A 19,795-nucleotide genomic window follows, 5' to 3' on the forward strand; every position below is an offset into this window, starting at 1 on the left:
GCCCCCATATACCTGACAGTCCAGGAGCAAAGCCGCACGCCCGTTTTTACCCGGTGGCGCATGAATGACTCCCTCCTGGCCTGTAGACAAATCTCTGAGGAGTTGCAGGCCGACCTCGCAGAGTTTTTTAAATTTAATGACAACAAGGAGGTGACAGAGGAAACGCTATGGTCTGCACACAAGGCCTTTATTAGGGGGTCATTCATCAAAATTGCCACTAGGGAGAAAAGGAGGCGTCAGGCAACTTCCAAAGCTCTACTGTCCCACATAGCGCTTTTAGAAGCCCACAATAAATCTGCCCCAAACATGTCAACATCTGACGAACTCAGGAAACTAAGAACACAGCTCCGCCAATTGCTGATGGTAGACTATGAGAAAAATTTAAGATCCCTCAAACAGCGGTACTATATGATGGGTGACAGGGCGGGTGCCTTACTAGCCAGGAGGGTTAAAAAACGAGAAATGCAAAACAAAATTGAATACCTCGTGACGGGTTCTAATGCCACAATACGCAACCCAACGGAAATAGCCAATGCATTCGCTGATTTTTATCAGTCTCTCTACAACCTTAAAAATGACCCCACTGCCCCAAAGCCTACCCAATCGGCAATTAATTCCTTCTTAAACAATATTAATCTTCCTCGGTTATCTACAGTACATCTAGAGCAACTAAATTCCCCTTTCTCCCTGGAAGAGGTTCGCCAGGCGGTGATCACAGCCAAAAGAAATTCAGCTCCAGGCCCAGACGGCCTCACTAACTCCTATTATAGGCAATTCACTGAAACCCTGTCTCCTTTCCTCCTGAGACTTTTCTCCTCTTGGCGAACCACAGCAGATATTTCACCAAATAATCTAGAGGCCATTATAACTACCCTGCCAAAGCCAGGAAAACCCCCTACATCACCAGGAAACTTCAGGCCAATATCCCTCCTAAACTGCGACTTAAAATTGTACGCCAAAATAATCTCAGCTAGAATACATAAAGTCCTTCCATCACTGATTTCCCCGGATCAAGTGGGGTTTGTGGCGGGGAGGCAGGCGAAAGATGGGACGAGACGTATGCTGGACCTGATTGCGGTGGCTGAGGGGAGGAAAATCCCCAGTGTATTCCTGTCCTTGGACGCAGAGAAGGCGTTTGACAGGGTGCACTGGGGATATCTGAAATCTGTACTGGCCAAGTTTGGATTTGAAGGCCCCATACTTACCGCCATAATGGCACTATACTCTAACCCTAACGCCAAAGTTCTGGCATCCGGATTTATATCTCGGAGTTTTGAATTATCCAATGGGACACGCCAGGGGTGTCCGCTCTCCCCTATCATCTATGCCCTTGCTATAGAGCCTCTGGCGCAGACTATCCGTGAATGCCCTCGGATCTCGGGGATTCGAGTGGGGAGTACAAACCATGTGATCAGTCTATATGCGGATGATGTGATTTTATCCTGCACTAATGTAGAGGTGTCCCTAAAACACGTAATGGAGATCCTGTCCTCCTTCGCTCAAGTCTCGTATTACAAGCTTAATATTACCAAGTCCTTAATTTTTCCGCTCTTCCTGCCCGCCTCAACTAGAGCCACTCTTTCTCATCTTTACCCTTTCAAATGGGAAGACGAGGGTATCCCCTACCTGGGTATTATACTGGCCCCGCTACACTCCGTGATCCGGAAAAATCTGCTGACCCTGCACACCTCACTGGATAGAGAACTTACTCGCCTTTCTCTTCTCCCGCTCTCTTGGGTGGCGAGAATGCAGACCTTTAAAATGATCTGCCTCCCAAAAATTATCTACTTACTTCGGTGCCTGCCCCTAACAATTCCGCAACGGTATCTCACCAAAATTCATTCGCTAATGAGTAAATTTATATGGGCTGGGAAAAAACCTAGAATAGCCCTGAGATGCATGCATGCCCCGTTAAGTGGTGGAGGAATGGGTATTCCTAATATTCTAACATACCACAGAGCCGCTATCCTGGAACCGGCTCGAGATTGGTGGAGGAATGATTCAGACTTAAGATGGTTACAGATTGAGTACACCTGGGCACAGGTCCACTCCCCTAAACAATTCATAGACTCCCTGCTCCTAACCCCTTCGCCCCCCGGCGATCTTCTACCCACCACAGCAGCTCTAAAGAAAGCTTGGTCCTTGTGGAGCAAGCCAGTGTCACATGCTTTAGGTCCCAGCATTCCCCTTAGATCGCTAGAAGCCTTCATTCCGAACTTGAATCTTGCCGCCTGGACACGTGGAGGTCCAATCACCCTAGCAGATCTCTATAGAGAAGGCGTCCTACTCCCGTACTCAGAAATGTGTGATAAATTTAACCTTCCCCGACACAGTCTATTCCAGTTTTTTCAAATACGTCACTTTCTTCAGTCCGCTCCTCATCTCCCGGCTCCCACGACAGCTGACCACGCCTCAATTAAAAAATTCTTTCAAAATAGCAAAATCAAAGGCCTTTCATATATCCATAATATGCTAAACTCCCCACAACCGGACAAACAATTGCCGTATATGCTCAAATGGGAAAAAGATCTAGCTTCTCCGCTTCCGCCGCAAGAATGGTTTGCGGCCTCAAAATGGATCCACAAGTTCTCTTCTTGTCTCAATCATATAGAGCAATTAAAAAAGGTTCATCTGAGGTGGTACAACTCCCCTACTAAACTGGCTTCTTTTTCCCCACATGTGTCACCACTGTGCTGGAGGGGCTGCAACCACAGGGGCACCTTATGTCATATGTGGTGGTTTTGCCCTAAGTTATCTAACTTCTGGCAGGAGGTGTTCAATCTAATCCATGAGGTTACTAGTCTCCGCCTTTCTCCAAACCCAACCTTAGCGGTGCTACACATTGGCTTAGATGGGATCCCGGATCTTTTAAAAAACATCATTTCTCACATTCTCATAGCTGGCAGGTACTGTGTGGCATACAAGTGGAGGTCGGTGAGCCCCCCTACAAAAAGAGATCTAATTGAGAGGATCAACCTACACTGGCTATACGAAACCAACTTGGCCCCCAACCTAGAGAAGAGAACGGCGAGACTTAAACAATGGCACCCGTGGGCCACTTCCCTTTATGCAACGGCCCTCCCCCAGATACCGACACCTACACCATAAATAAATTGATTATGCCTAAGAATGTCTTGTAGAGCTGCTTCCCCCACCCCCTCTCTTTCCCCCCTCCCTCCCTGCTCCTATGTTCAGGTTGTTGTTGTAAGGGGTATTTAATGTCCCAGATTGATATTCTGATAATGGCTCGAGGCTATTCCACCTCTTGCTACTCAATGCTCCTGTTCTGAGAAGAACTGAGAAGTTTGTATTTTTCTGAAAACTCAATAAAAACCTTTATGATAAAAAAAAAGAACATCTTGGCCGACAATCATTACTGGTTGGTAACACTGTTAGACCCACGCTACAAGGAGAACTTTATGTCTCTTATTCCCGAGGCGGAGAGGTCAACCAAAATGCAGCAGTTCCGGAAGGCCATAGTCACGGAAGTAGGCAAAGCATTCCCCTCACAAAACGCTAGCGGCATAGGTCAGGAATCAGTGGACAACCAAGGCGTACAGCCGAGAGAGGCAGAAGTCCAGAGGTAGGAGAACAGTCTTTAAGATGTGGGACAGTTTTCTCAGCCCCTCATGTACCACAGCCCCTGAGGTGCGGGGTAGTGCCACAAGAAATCCTAAGTTTGCCCAGATGCTCAAGGAGTACCTTGCAGATTGAACAACTGTACTCCGACATTCCTCTGTGCCTTACAATTATTGGGTATCCAAGGTGGACACGTGGCATGAATTGTCTCTCTACGCCTTGGAAGTCCTGGCCTGCCGCTAGCGTTTTGTCAGAGCGTGTTTTTAGTGCCGCAGGTGGAATCATTACAGATAAACGCACCCGCCTGTCAACTGAAAATGCTGACAGGCTGACTCTGATCAAGATGAACAAGGGTTGGATTGGGCCAGACTTCACCACACCACCAGCAAATGAGAGCGGAATTTAAAGTTTGAAACGGGAATTTGCCATGTACCTCCACTCACCCATGGGTACACACTTCTGGACTTTGGATAATCGCTGGACTGCTCCTCCTTCTCCTCATGCGCCACCATGATGACCGTTACAATAGTTAGGCCTTTGTTTCAGGTATACCCCCAGTGGTACATTTTTTCGCCCATTCTTTCAGAATGGACATTACAACGACAGGAGACCCGCTCCTTTGCAATGGGAACAATGTTTTGAGGCCCTCATGCACATCTCTATCTAGGGACAATGTGGAGCCTCCCAATTTTTGACTGCCCTGCCTAAGGGCTATACTACAATAGACCCACTTCCTTACAATGGGCACTTCAGGTTTACAGGCCCTCATGCACGTCTCTATCCAGGGACAATGTGGAGCCTCCCAATTTTTGGCTGCCCTGCCAAAGGGCTATACTACAATAGACCCACTTCCTTACAATGGGCACTTCAGGTTTACAGGCCCTCATGCACGTCTCTATCCAGGGACAACGTGGAGCCTCCCAATTTTTGGCTGCCCTGCCTAAGGGCTATACTACAATAGACCCACTTCCTTACAATGGGCACTTCAGGTTTACAGGCCCTCATGCACGTCTCTATCCAGGGACAACGTGGAGCCTCCCAATTTTTGGCTGCCCTGCCAAAGGGCTATACTACAATAGACCCACTTCCTTACAATGGGCACTTCAGGTTTACAGGCCCTCATGCACGTCTCTATCCAGGGACAACGTGGAGCCTCCCAATTTTTGGCTGTCCTGCCAAAGGGCTATACTACAATAGACCCACTTCCTTACAATGGGCACTTCAGGGTTACAGGCCCTCATGCACGTCTCTATCCAGGGACAATGTGGAGCCTCCCAATTTTTGGCTGCCCTGCCAAAGGGCTATACTACAATAGACCCACTTCCTCAAAATAGGCACATTAGACTCAAGAGGCCTTCATGTACGTCTCTTTTCAGGGACATCGGAGTGCCACACAATGTTTTCACGTAAAATCTTTCATGTAATCTCCAAAAGTAACATACACCAGCTCTATCTCACTATTAGGTATGTGCCCTTAACATTTCCGCCATGAAAATTCATTTTGGTGTCATTTTGGAAGGTTTTCTGGTGAGTCCGTAAAAATGGCGTAAAACGCGGACAAAATTGTTCACAGCTGTGACTTTTGAGTGATAAATGCTTCAAGGGGTCTTCCCCATTCTGTTGCCATGTCATTTGAGCACTCTTCTGAGACTTTTGTGACATTTTTAGGGTTTCTACATGCTGCCGGGGGTCATTTCATAAAAATACTCGGGTCTCCCATGGGATAACATTGGGCTCGGTGCTCGGGCCGAGTACATGAGTATCTTGGGATGCTCGGCCCGAGCCTCGAGCACCCGAGCTTTTTAGTACTCGCTCATCACTATACGATATCACTAACGATGCCGGATGTGCGTCACTTATGACGTGACCCTGCCGACATCTCGTTAGATTTATCGTAGCGTGTAAAGCCCTCTTTAGAGATTAGACAATCAATTTTGGGAGTTTTGAAATTCTGTGTGAAGTAAGAATAGTTCGTCATCTGATTAAGATGAATTTCCTAAAATGGCTGTTGATATAATACAGACTGGTTTGAATAAGTGGTAGATGTGGAGTAACCAGCGTGACCACTATACAAATGATGAAACTGTGCAGCTTCACATCTGAGCACTTCTGGCCCCTGCCAGCATTGGGAACAGACTATCTATGGGGGTATGGGATGGCGCACTCCCACCAATCACAAATTTCATGTTTGTATCACATATGTTTCTACAAAGACTGAGTTGAAGTCGAAACTTATCAAGACTATGTTGCTCTCTCCTTCATGTGTCCATGAAATTTTTAATGAAGGCTCAATAAAGGATTCATACAATTTTATATGAAAATCCACTGGTGTACTTTTCACTATTTTAAAGTTTGCTAGTAGTTGAGATGAGGGAAAATAATCAAGTGGAATTTAATTCTACTCAAATTTTACAATAATCCCTTTTGGCCAAAAATTGGATATTTTTGTAGTACACTTCTGTGTGGATTCAGCAATGTTGCGGCATTCTGGTTCTTTATTTTGCTTAACCATAAAGCGCTATCAAGAGGTTAAAATAAAAAAAAATCTTAGGCTATGTGCGCACATAGCGTTTTTTTTGACGCTGCATTTTTGTGCGTTTTTGGCCGAAAAAAAACCCCGCACCCGCTGCAAAAACTCACCGGAAAAAATGCATGCGTTTTTACCGCATTTTGGTACATTTTTGGCTGCATTTTGCTGCATTTTTGATCACTGCGTTTTGCTGCGTTTTTCCAATGCATTGCATGGGTGAAGAACACAGTAAAACGCAGGGAAGAATTGACATGTCCATTTTTTTTAGCTCAAAAACGCAGCTAAAAAAAAAGTTGTGTGCGGACAGCAAAAATGAAAAATCATAGACTTTGCTGGGGAAGCAAAGTCATGCAGATTTGAGCCCAAAACCGCACAAAAACGCACATGAAAAATGTGCAAAAACACTGCGCAAAAAAACGCCTAGTGCGCACATAGCCTAATACTCACTTTACTGCTCTTCTCGCTGTCCCGCCGTTCTTTATCTTCCCCCATACGGTCTTTGTCATATCTTCTATTATGGATTTGGTTATATTTTTCACATGTTTGAGGGTTTTTATGATCTTTGGAAATGCTGCCATCAGCTGCAACTATAAAAGTATAGCCAACGATATGTGGTGCAATAAAACTGAAGAAATAAGTTGCAGTATCTTTTCAGTGAAAATTACTTCCAACAACTAAGTTCCATCTAGAAGTTAATAAAACAAATAAATTATTAAGTAAATGGTTGAGACTGACTTATTCCCAAAGGGCTGGGATAATGAATCTATGATACTTGTTCTGGATAAGCTGGCATTATATATTGTGGATGCTGAGATGTTATATACTGTCGGTGATGAGATATTAGACTTTGAGCAGGGGTCTCTACGCTATAATTTCTCACTGTAAGTTTTATTTTTACATTTTATTTTCAGAATCAGAAATAAAATCCCAAAATGTTTTAATTTTAACACCATGATTTAGGAAAAAAATCCAAATAAATATTCTGATTTTAACACCACATCTGTCTTATACTCCTTATACAGTAGGTGTTTCTGTTAATAACATTTCAGTTTTCATTTTAAAGATGTTATTCATGACAATTTTTTAAAATTTTACTAGAGCTTTTAAGATTTATTTATTTATTATGGAGTCCAGGTTTTGCTGCCAGACAATAGAGGAATATGTACTGTTTGTTTTACGGGAACCTTCAATCAACTTCACCTCCCCCCAACACAGCATATGTAATATATAAGGCCTATAATATATATATATATATATATATATATATATATATATATATATATATGTAATATATAAGGTCTGAAACACACTTCCGTTAAAAACACGCAAGTGCCGCGAGACACGTATTTTCCCTGCGTGTTGCGTGTGGTAAGTACGTGTCTCGGATACGTGCGGTCCACGTGTGTTCTACGTGTGCTATCCACGATAGCACACGTAGAACCGGTAATTTGCATACTCACGTGGTCCGAGCTGCTGTCTGTGGTGCTGATCTTCGGTCTCCAGCCCTGCCGTCTCCCCGCTGCTGCTGCTGCCGGCTGCAGTGAAGTGAATATTAAATGAGCACAATGAGCGGCGGTCGGCAGCAAGTGGCAGCGGCAGAGACAGGAGGGCTGGAGAAGGTGAGTAAATGTTTTTGTTTTTTTTCCACTGACATGTGTGTTTTCTCCGGCGCGTGTCACACGGGACCGCATCCACACTACATCCGTGTGATACGGGTGTGGGCCGTGTGACACCCGTGCTGCCGGAGAAAACGTGGACATGTCAGCGTGTAGAAAAACGCACACACGTACAAACGCACACGGACACACGTTCCGTGTGGTTTTACGTGTGTGTACCTGCTACAATAGGGTAGCATTGCTGAACGTGTCTCCGTGCCGCCGGTACGTGCAAAAAATGGCAAACACGTACCGGCGGCACAGATGTGTGTCAGAGGCCTAAGAATGTGTAGCCCTTTGAAAAATCTCACAGTTGATCACAAAGAATTCACATTTTGAAGTGCAGCCTATAAGTGCATCGGAGTGTGACGATGCACTTACAGCTGCTCAGCCTCTGCTGTATTCGCTGAACTTGCAGAACCTTTCCCTGTATGATTGACATGTTAGTTTCCGGTATCTCAGAGCAAATTTCCTGCCAATCAACCAGAGATCAGTGCTAGTAGTTTAGGGATAAATTAAAAGCTGAGAAGCTGTAAGTGCATCGTCACATCTCAATGCACTTTCATACCGAACATGAAAATAGGATTTCTCATTGCTGAAGCAGCACTTTGGAGCCATATAGAGATTGAGTGACTAATCTTTTAAAGCACTACACAGTCAAATATATTGTTTACGAGGGTAGAGGGGTAAAAGTGGCTGACAGATTCCCTTTAGGGCTTTGATAAAATTATGCTCTGGGCAGATGTTTAGCATGAAAATGTATTTCAGGTATGTGTCAAATGTATAAATTAGAAACAATACACTACAGCGCTCACAAAACATCACTAAACATTCTAATGATAAGTAAGGGTTAAAAACTTGCCTATAGAGAGTAGCAGGCCAGACGAATGAATAATTAACTGTCCTCAGTGGGAAGTCCGTGATGCACTACAGGCACTAGAATGGTGTGAGTGCCTGCACTGAAGGTGTCCACCACGGGCTGGCAACAAATGCACGTTATGCAAATGTGCATGGAGCGGGCTTTAGGAACAGAAGAATCAGGGCTTCCCTTTGCCCAGCAGGATGAGTGGCATGCGACAGGAAACTGATGCAGGTATCCAGGAGCCCCGGCCGGTGGCTTGCCTGATTACCTGACAGCATGCGTGTGGAGTAGTGATGGGTAGTTCGTGAGTGAGTAGTTCAAAATGAACTAATCTTCAGAGTGAACTAGTTCATCTAGTTCACCATCCTGACAGAGATTAGTTCATTATGAACTAAACAGCAGTGTGAGGAGACAGAGAGTGATCCTCTACAGCTCCAGGAGGCTCCTGCTCTCACACTTGAAGGTAGTAAAACACTAGCACACATCAAATACAAATATAATAGTAATAATAATATTAATAAAAACTGAAATTGCACAGTAGACAGACACAGCTCATATGTGTGTATGAGAGAGAGTTTTTCTGTGTGTGGTTCATGCCACTCACCTGTCTGTGTGATAGGATCAGCCTCCTGTAGAGGATCAGCCTCCTGTAGTCTAGAAGATCAGTCTTGCTAAAAACTTTACCACTGGCTCCTGTTCTGTTCTCAAAATGGTGAATGCTGAACTGCTCCTCAGCTCCCTCATACACATTCATTATGGGTCAGTACTCTACACTACCACAGGGGGCGCTGCTGGGCTCAGTGAAATGCATCAGATTGAACTAGACTGTCCTGATTCATTCTCAGTAGAACATTTAGTTCAGCATATCATATAGTTCATTTAGTTCACAGGTCACATGATGCATTTCCTGTCAGCTCATAGGACAGGGTGGAGAGAAATACTGAACTAAATGAACTAATCTTTTGAACTAAACAGCAGTGTGAGGAGACAGAGTGATCCTCTACAGCTCCAGGAGGCTCCTGCTCTCACACTTGCTCTTTATAGCCCCTGATGCTGGAAAAGAAGGTAGTAAAACACTAGACCACACATCAAATACAAATATAATAGTAATAATAATATTAATAAAAACTGAAATTGCACAGTAGACAGACATAGCTCATATGTGTGTATGAGAGAGAGAGTTTGTGTGTGTGGTTCATGCCCCTCACCCGTCTGTGTGATAGGATCACCCTCCTGTAGAGGATCAGCCTCCTGTAGAGGATCACCCTCCTGTAGCCTAGATCAGCCTTGCTAAAATCTTTACCACTGGCTCCTGTTCTGTTCTCAAAATGGTGGCTGCTGAACTGCTTCTCAGCTCCCTCATACACATTCATTATGAGTCAGTACTCTACACTCTACACAGGGGGCGCTGCTGGGCTCAGTGAGATGCATCAGACTGAACTAGGCTGTCCTGATTCATTCTCAGTAGAACATTTAGTTCAGCAGCTCATATAGTTTATTTAGTTCACAGGTCACATGATGCATTTCCTGTCAGCTCCTCACAGGATAGGGTGGAGAGAAATACTGAACTAAATGAACTAAATGAGCTAATCTTTTGAACTAATCTTTTCAGTGAACTAGTTCATGGTGAACTAATCACCAAAATGAACTAGATTTCCCATCACTAGTGTGGAGACCGTGTGACATCACAAAAACTCAAGACAGGCTACAGGAGGCTGTGAGGGGCAAAAAACGATCCAACGCGTTTCAAAGGCTCAAACGTGCCTTCTTCATCAGAGTCCCCGAGAACACCAATGCCATAAAAATATCTCCATTCAGCCTTTATTGTCTTTTACATCGCAATATTTATATCAGTGATTTGCATTAGTTTTTTGAAACCAAAAGACATGGATCCAAGATATACAAGTAGTGCAAATATTTCACCTTCAGATATCTTTGTTTATGTTTTGTCTTACTAATACTGCTACAAAATACTGACCAAAATACCAATGTGTGAAGGTGACCGTCAGAATGTGGGTTTCTTAGCTTCCAGAAAATTGGCCAGTTATTGTCTGATGTCTGTGGGTTTCAGAGGTTGGACCCTGAATTATAAGGTAGGAAAGTCATTTGATATTTAAGTTTTTGTATAAAACTTAATTGTATTCACACACTTTTTTTTCTTATTTTTGCTTCATGAGCAGAAAGAAATTAACACAGGCTTATATGATATACAGCTGTAATGTGTGGTTTTAGAAGATCGAACTTCATGTGACAGCTTCAATTATTTAATTAAAACAATAAACAAATACAGAAAGATATGACAAAAGTTATGTATTTACTGGGTATCCATATTATATTACTGTAATCAAGATCAGGTGTATAAGGAGAATTAAAAACTAAGCCAACATTTCATAGATGTTTCCGGATTAAAAACACTTGTGGAAAAAAAGAAGAGCTGAACTAAATCTATTTGTTAATGCATTTTTAGATGTCTTTTTAAATTTGCATGTGTGTGCATGGGCTGCTTTTTGGCTTTTTTGAGTCAGTAGTCTAATTTGGACCATTTTTTCATTTAAATTTTTTTATTTTAAAAGAGGAATTACAACTGGGTAATGGGAAGAATAAGGTTCTTAAGGCACATTACAATATTTGAGGAATACTGTACATTGTAAACATACATAGTAAAATAATATAGATAATGGGTATGGGAGAGGGATGGGGAATTTGGAAAGTAAACTTTTATTCTGAAAAGAAGTGAAGAAAGGAAGAAAAAAGAACGGGGGAGGAGGAGGAACATATTTATATAAATTACAAAAATATAGCTGTTAAGATGCAATATAAATTACAACTGTATAAAGTACAATCTTGTAGAAGGAAAAGCTATATACAAACAATTAATTGAACGTAACAATTATATTGAGAATAAAAATATTAGAAGTGAGGGTGCGGCAGAAGAAAGAAAGAAAGAAAGAAAGAAGGAAAGTAAGAAAGAAGGAAAGAAAGAAAGAAAGAAAGAAGGAAAGAAAGAAGGAAAGAAGGAAAGAAAGAAAGAAGGAAAGAAAGAAAGAAGGAAAGAAAGAAGGAAAGAAAGAAGGAAAGAAAGAAAGAAAGAAAGAAAGAAAGAAAGAAAGAAAGAAAGAAAGAAAGAAAGAAAACGAAGAAAGAAATAAAATAGTATAGCAGATGGTCTATCTAAAGAAATATTAAAATATAATTCAGGCATTACCCTACTCCAAAGCATACCCCTGACACGTATGCAACGTACCTAAGCAACCTCTCTGGCAATATCTAAATATCTTCACACTGGTCTGATATCAGCCCAAAGAGAACCCCAATAATTGTGCCCAAAATGTCAATATTTTGTGTAGCCACCATTATTTTCAAGGACTGTCTTAACTCTTTTGGGTATGGAGGTCACTAGAGCTTCACAGGAGCCACTGGAATCCTCTTCCATCCTTCATGACGACATCAGGGAACTGGTAGATGTTAAAGATCTTGCGCTCTTCCACCTTTCAACTGAGGATGTTCCACAGATGCTCAATAGGGTTAGGTTTGGAGACATGCACCTTTACCCTCATCTTCTTTAGTAAGGCAGTGGTCATCTTGGAGGTGTGTTTGGGGTCATTATCATATTGGAAATATGCCCTAAGGCCAATTTTCTTCTAGAAGGGGATTATGCTCTGCTTCAGTATGTCCCAGTACATATTGATATTCATGATTCCCTTAATGAACTATAGCTTCCCAAAGCTGGCAGCACTACCACAGCCCCAACCATAACACTCCCACCACCATGCTTAACTGTAGGCAGGACACACTTGTATTTGTACTCCTCACCTGATTGCTACAACACACAATTGACATATATATGACATATAATCAGACCACAGAACAGCTCCAGTAATCAATGTCCTTGTCGTCAGCAAACTGTTTGTGGGCTTTGTCGGCATTATCTTTAGAAGACTCATTCTTCTGGGATGACAGCCATTCAGATCAATGTAATGTAATGTGCGGTGTATGGTCTGAGCACTGACAGGTTGACCCCCACCCTTTTAAGCTCCGAGTCAATGCAGGCAGCACTCCTATGTCTGTTTTGAAAAGAGAATGGCTTTAGAGATTAACCGCTTCATGACCTTTGACATACCTGTATGTACAAGGCCATATTTATTCCTTTAATGCTGGCTCATGTGGCGAGCACGCATGTTTTCCTTGCACATATCAACTGATCTGATAAGCCGAAATGTGCAGCTAACAGGCGCAGGTGGATTGGATATTCACTCAAACCAGTTAACCAGTTAAATCCTGCTGTCAGTCTCTAATAGTGGATTTTAATGTGCTCACTGCCATTGGTGGCCCCGTGACATGATAATGGGATGCCATTGGGTAGTTCTGACAGTCAGGGATCAGATGATGACCCCTGCCACTGTAATGACATAGTTCCTGTGATCTCTGCTGAATGGCGGCATTAAGAGATCAGCATTTTTGCTGTTCAGAGTGATGCTGAAGCACCGCTCTAAACTGCAAAAGTAATCGGACAGTGTTAGCTTCAAGTCCCTAAGGGGACTAGTAAAATGAATGAAAAGTGGAAAAAAAAATGTTTTTAAAAATATAAGAAACACCATAAAAGTTCAAATTTCCCACTTTTGCCATGTTCAAAATAAAACAGTTATACACTATGTATATACATATATATATATATATATATATATATATATGTGTATATATATATATATATATATATATATATATATATATATATATATATATATAAAAAAAGCATATATATATATATATATATATATATATATATATATATATAAAATTGCTGTCACTACATTCACAAATTCCTGATCTATCTAAATCTTAAAAAAAAAATAATATGATTGGTGAAGGGCATAGTGAGATAAAAAAATCAAAACGCCAGATTTAGAATTTTTGCGTTGCCACAACATTACAATAAAATGCAACAAGAGGCGAATAAACCATCATATGTACCCCAAATTGGTATAATTAAAATTTTCAGGTCAAGATGCAAAAGATAAGCCATCACTGGGCCCCAGATCTTGAAAAATGAGAACGCTAAGGGTCTCAGAATATGATGACAAAAGCGCAATTCTTATTTTTCCCCCCACATTTCTTTTTTTTTCATTAATTAAAGGAAAATAAATATATACATATTTGGTATCTATGAACTCATACTGACCTGGGAAATCATACTGGCAGGTCAGTTTTACCATATAGTGAACATGGTAAATAAAAAAAAAATTGTGGAATTGCACATTTTTGCTTTCAAGTACATGTGAAAGAATAAATGGTGTTATTCAAAAGTACAACTTGTCCCACAAAAAAAACCCCTCATATGGAGGAAGGGGAGGAAAAAAATAAAAATGGAAAATGGAGAAGGGGGTAATGGCTGTGTGCTGAGTTATTTAGGGAGAACACCAAATGTTTCACAGTTACCGTATACAAGCTGTACACTGACTACTTTACATTGTATCAAGTCTCATATCTTCCAAGTTGTTCCGTGAAAAGATTTAAAAAAGTATTTTCAAAAATCTGATATACTCTTGTGATATACTGTTTAGCCCAATCATTTTAACTCTTTTACTATTGCTGGATTGTAGCGAAATGATTAGAGATGGGATAATAAATTAAAGTGCAATTGAATTTTACTGGACTTGTATAACAGTCTGCATTCACCAAAGTGTGTATTTTTTCTTTAGGGGTCAGCAAAATGGCGTCCATTGGCTGCGATTTTTCTGAACCATAAAAAGGCCATGAAAATGTAAAAAAAAAATATGTCCACCCCACCACTTATCACTCTGGCTCTCTGATCCTTGCTGTCATCAGTGTTATCATCATATTGCTACCACTTGTGTTGAATTCCCCAGGCCTCTCACGCTGATCTAGGACTTCCCAGTTTGATTATCCCCTGGGTGGTTCTGTGTATGCTTGAGCAGAACTCTCCTTTGTCTCATCAGACCCAAAATTCCAGTTCCAGCCTTTTGGGAAGTTCAGCAAAAAATGGTGGCAAGCTGAAGATGCGACTGGATGGGTAATGGTGAGGTGTGGAGGGACCGGAGAGATGAGCTCAACTAAGTTGAGCATAAGTTTTTCTCTCTTTTTTATTCATTACATCTATTATGTTTTGGGGTCTATAGATACCTCAGAGCATAATAAAGGACATTAAATTTGTTGAGAATAACTGGTCAAAATTAATACTAAAAGGTAAATTCTAATTTTTCCTGATCCGCTCATCTCTTCAAATAAAAATGATATGGCTTTGGAGTTTTGGAATGGTTTTATAACATTTAAGGTATACACATATAGTAAGGTACCATCTATACCCATGAAGTTAAAAAACACAGTCACTGATATACTAAAGTTGATGCAGATCTACATCATATCTTCTGAAAGGATACTTTTCTGGACAAGCTTGGTACAGTTTATGATTGGAACCAGATGAACGTATTTAACAGGTCCCTTGAGAATGCATTTATCTTATTGGGATTCTATGAATATCCACACTTACAAATTCTACTATTCTTTATTTTTCTGACTTTGTATATTCTCTGCCTTGTGGAGAACATCATCCTCATCCTTATCATTTATGCTGATTCTCAACTTCATAATCCAATGTATTTTTTCTTATTCAACTTGTCCTTCATAGACATTTGCTTCACATCATTTATCTTCCCCAAGTTTATTCTGACATTCCTGGACATGAGATTAATATCTTATGAATATTGCTTGGCACAGATGTACCTGTTTATTGCCCTTCAAAGTAATGAAATCCTCATTTTAACAGTAATGTCATATGACCGCTACGTGGCCATCTGTAACCCGCTACGCTATCATCTGATCTTGAGCAGAAAGGTAACTACTTTGCTAGTCATTGGGACTTGTCTTCTGAGTTTTCTAGATCCCATACCTGCCTTAAGTATGTTATCTTCCTTTTCCTACTGTAATCAGCCCATTGTCGACCATCTCTTTTGTGATCTAGAACCTTTGTTACAATTATTGTGTGGTGACGTGTCAGAAGTGGAATACTTTTTACGCTTTGAAGCTGCTTGTATAGCTGTCCCGAGTTTCTTCCTAACATTGATATCATATGTTTTCATCATTTTGGTAATCTCAAAAATTCAGACCACAGAAGGTAGATTTAAGGCTTTTTCTACTTGCTCCTCTCACCTCAGTGTCATTATAACACTTTACATGTCTTTGTTTTTTGTCTACTTGATGCCACAAGGTCATCTTCATAACACAAAATCAATATCCCTTCTAAATACATTAGTGATTCCTATGCTGAATCCTTTGTTATACAGTCTAAGGAATAAAGAGGTCAAAGGAGCTTTTACAAGAAGTATTAGTAGAATAATTCAAGGTTCTTCTGAGGTTGCAGGTTCAAGAAAGTTCAAGCGCTCTACAGAACCATTGGTAGCAGTTTTAAACAGGTCCAGGAGAGAGTGAAGACCAGAATCAATGAAGAACACAGTTAGTTATTATTTATAGACTATGAATTTCCACAATTTCCATTTCCAACATTTTATCCATCCCTGCAGCCTTTAACTTTAGAACTTTCCAGCATAAATTAAATAAAAGGGATATACACTAAAAACAACCTGTGCGGCATTTGGAGAGAATGTTGAATGTTGCGGGCAGGGGCCGCTGCCGCTTCTCTCTCTGAGGGGCCTGCTCGGATCCGGGTTCGCTGCTGCGGCTCGAGTGATGACCGGACCCGGGCTCTCACAGCCGCCCATCCTCACAACCGTCGGGAAAGGGGATATTTACAGGGGAGGTGTTGTGTCTGTGATGCCACCCGTGGGTTGTGGTGAGGGATGGTGGCACCGCCACTGCCTGGTGATGGGGCGCCCAGGGCTGATGGAGCGGGGAAGCAAGGTGAGATCCCCTCCACGGGTCCCAGGGCCCGAGGGTGGAACACGGGAGTGATGGCTGCTGGAGGTGGCGCGCAGGGCTGGACCGGGGGACACTGGTGTACTGCAGTTCAGTAATTTCACACAAGTCCAGTAGTAAACCAAGTTGTCAGTGGCCGGCTGCCTTAGGAGGGTGCATTCGGGTCCCGCACCCAGGTTAATGAATAGGTATCCCTTCCTCCTGCACTTTGTTTTTCTTTCCTTCTGAATGACTTCACATGGAACGGAAAAGTTCACTCCCGGTTCTGTATGTATTGGGAGCTGTGGCCTGCGAAAGCTGACCCTTGGGATTTCAGTGGATTCTGACGGGCACCCTATCCCGCGCGTTGGACTTTCGTTTGCTCTATCTGGGCAGTTAATGGGACAAAGTCTGGAACCTCGTCCCCGGCTGGTTAATTGGAGAGGGGCTTGCAACCTTCCTCGTTCTAGGGTCCAGGCACCTCGACTGTGCACGGCCTCTGGACCGAATTCCCGCTGTCGGCACCGGCGGGCTACAACCCTGCCCTGGTCCACTTTAGGTCTCCTGCGACTGGATCTCCGTTGCCTGTGGCCCTGTTCACTGTCTGCCAACCTAGCCAAGTAGTCCCAGGGCTACTACCCCGGACCACAATGCTGTCAGCTCTCCACACTTCAACTGTCAAAAGTCATCTGCTGTCTACCCACCCCTGACACCTCAGGAACCCTAGGTGGGCATTCTCATCCGCCTGATCTTGCCCACTGGTGTGTCCCTATTATCATGAGGGGGTGGCTAGGGTTTAATGGCTGTGTGTTATGCCTAAGTGTGGGTTTCTGGTGGTGACAAGGAGGATGTAACTTTTGTGACTACCTGGTTTTGCCAGGACGTCACAAGAAGATGATCCAGCCAAAGTTGTAACTTGAAGCTTACAAATTATGTACCCTTTATAATAAGTGTTCTCATTTTTATAAATGAGGTTTTTATTTGTGCAGTCAACAAAAAAGGAAATCTTTTAATAAAATCAACCTTCCTAAGCCATCGTCATGTGAAGGAGACGAAAAAGACAAAAGGCGCTAATAGGGTACTAACGTTACAATCATTTATAGAATAAATATCAGATGCGTTCACCTGATACAGTTGTGAAAATAGGCACAACTGCTATTGAAAGGGTGTAGTTTATGGCTGCAACAGGCACCATGAGGAGTTAGCGTCAAAATTTGAAATAGAAGTAGACTTCCGCGCTGTTGTAAGAAGATGGTGAGCAGTAATGGTTAACGTGATTTTATTACGTGTTTCAGAGATCACATCTCCTTCCTCAGATAAATCAAACATGTATATGTGATTCAAGCATATGATACTCGTTCAAACGTACCTGTGGTAAGTGACAGGTGTGGGCAATATGAAAATCACGCCTGAAACCAGATAAACAGGGAGAAGTTGACTCAATCAAGAAAGAGGAAAAGAGAACTGTCTGAGGACAATCATAACCAAAATTGTTGAAAAATATCAACAATCTCAAGGTTACAAGTCCATCTCCAGAGATGTTGATGTTTCTTTGTCCTTGGTGTGCAACATAATCAAAATGTTTACAACCCGGTTATTTACTCTTGGTTGTATTATAAGTATATTAATGACTGGTACTTTACTGAGTTACTGTAGCTAATCTCCCTGGACGTGGATGGCACGGAAAAATTGATGAAAGGGTGCAATGTTGGATCATCCGAATGATGGATAAGCATCCCCAATCGAGTTCCAAAGAGATTCAAGCTGCCCTATAGGCTCAGGGTGCATCAGTGTCAGCAGAAACTATCCATAGACATTTGAATGAAATAAAATGCTAACACAGAGGCATTAAAAAGCTAGACTGCAGTTTACCAAAATGTATGTGAGCACAACACAATCCTTCTGGGAAAGCATTTTGTAAACAGATGACACCAAGATCGAACCTTTTAATAAAGCACCATTCTACTGTTTACTAAAAATGGAATGAATCCTACAAATAAAAAAAACCCCAGTACCTACAGTCAAATATGGTGGAGTATCAAAGATGTACTGGGGTTGAGTTGCTACCCCTTGCACTGAGTACATTGATTGTGTGCAAGGCATCATGAAATCTGAATATTACCAAAGGATTTTGTGTTGCAATGTGGTGCCAAGTGTGAGAAAGCTGGGTGGTTTGCATCCAAGGTCATGGTTACAGGAAGCAATTGATTACAGTTATTTTTTCCAAAATGTGTGCAATGTAATGTGGATCCAGGTGGTAGCCGTGTGCGAGGGGCACCTTTTTGTGCAGGCCTGCCAAGCTGTTTATGGCATCCAACTCCTTTATTACTAGTCTAATGAAGCCAGACAAGTGGGTAAAAACAAATTTCTCTTTTCTTAACAATTAACTCAGGGAAGCAGGCATTGGATGCAGAGGCACAGCTTTTTTAGCCAGTACCCTCTTTATGTTTCCACAGCTGGGAAATTTCTTTTGCTTTCTAAAGTCCCCTCACATCTGGATGAAACTGGAATAATTTCTCTTGTAAGTTTCTCTAGCAAGTCTCACCCACTGGCCTGTGTGCTGGATCTCTGTCTCCACTTAGGTTACTTTCTGGACTTGCTGTCTTGCACAGAACGCACCCATATAATTGTCTTCTTTGTGAAGGTATCCACTACATACTAACTAGCTGGAAAGAAGTCTCCTTCTCTGCCCTCTAGCTCCTCTCATTGGGGGCTAATCCAAACTGTTAACTGTTTCTGTCCCTGCGGTCAGTTGCTGGGCAGACTTAACCTTTCATGCACTTTTATACAAACATAATACCTAACCAACACTGCTATGATTTACACCTTACATTATACATTCCTATATTATTGCTATACATAACTTTATTACAGCGTACATTATACAGAAACACAATACATTTCACATGGCAATGCACAGCATTATGCAGGCAAATATTAACTCTATCTTAACCTATGTCCAGCAAACTCAAGTAAACATTAGACTTCACAATTCACATTACATCAATATGATTAATGTTTTCAGAGGGAACGTGACAGCCCATCCACATCATTACAGCAACCAAATATTAGATTGAGGGTGCTAATAATTTTGTCCAGACTATTTTGGGGGGTTTTGTGTGAAATCATGTCCAATTTGCCTTATTTTCTCATTTTTTTGTGTTGTTGCACTACACGCAAAGGAAATAAACATTTGTATAGAAACACATGTGTGTTGCAATAATTACACATGTTTTGCAATACTTCATTTTCTGGAACAATTTCAAAGGTGTCAACACTTTTGGCCATGACTGTATGATC

At 41.9% G+C, this 19,795-nt stretch overlaps 1 protein-coding gene across 1 annotated transcript in view; it reads left to right on the plus strand.

Annotated features, from left to right (window-relative positions):
* The window catches only part of LOC142312638 (olfactory receptor 8A1-like), a 36,982-nt gene extending 20,910 nt beyond the window's left edge, over positions 1-16,072 (plus strand). Inside the window, exons 3-7 of the mRNA XM_075351635.1 lie at positions 14,584-14,657; positions 14,764-14,830; positions 15,273-15,478; positions 15,575-15,758; positions 15,852-16,072. Of these exons, the coding sequence (XP_075207750.1) occupies positions 14,584-14,657; positions 14,764-14,830; positions 15,273-15,478; positions 15,575-15,758; positions 15,852-16,072 (752 nt within the window). The remainder of the gene's footprint in view (positions 1-14,583; positions 14,658-14,763; positions 14,831-15,272; positions 15,479-15,574; positions 15,759-15,851) is intronic.
* Positions 16,073-19,795: the final 3,723 nt, after the last annotated feature.

Source organism: Anomaloglossus baeobatrachus, chromosome 5 (assembly GCF_048569485.1).
Source record: "Anomaloglossus baeobatrachus isolate aAnoBae1 chromosome 5, aAnoBae1.hap1, whole genome shotgun sequence".
Lineage (NCBI taxonomy): Eukaryota > Metazoa > Chordata > Amphibia > Anura > Aromobatidae > Anomaloglossus > Anomaloglossus baeobatrachus.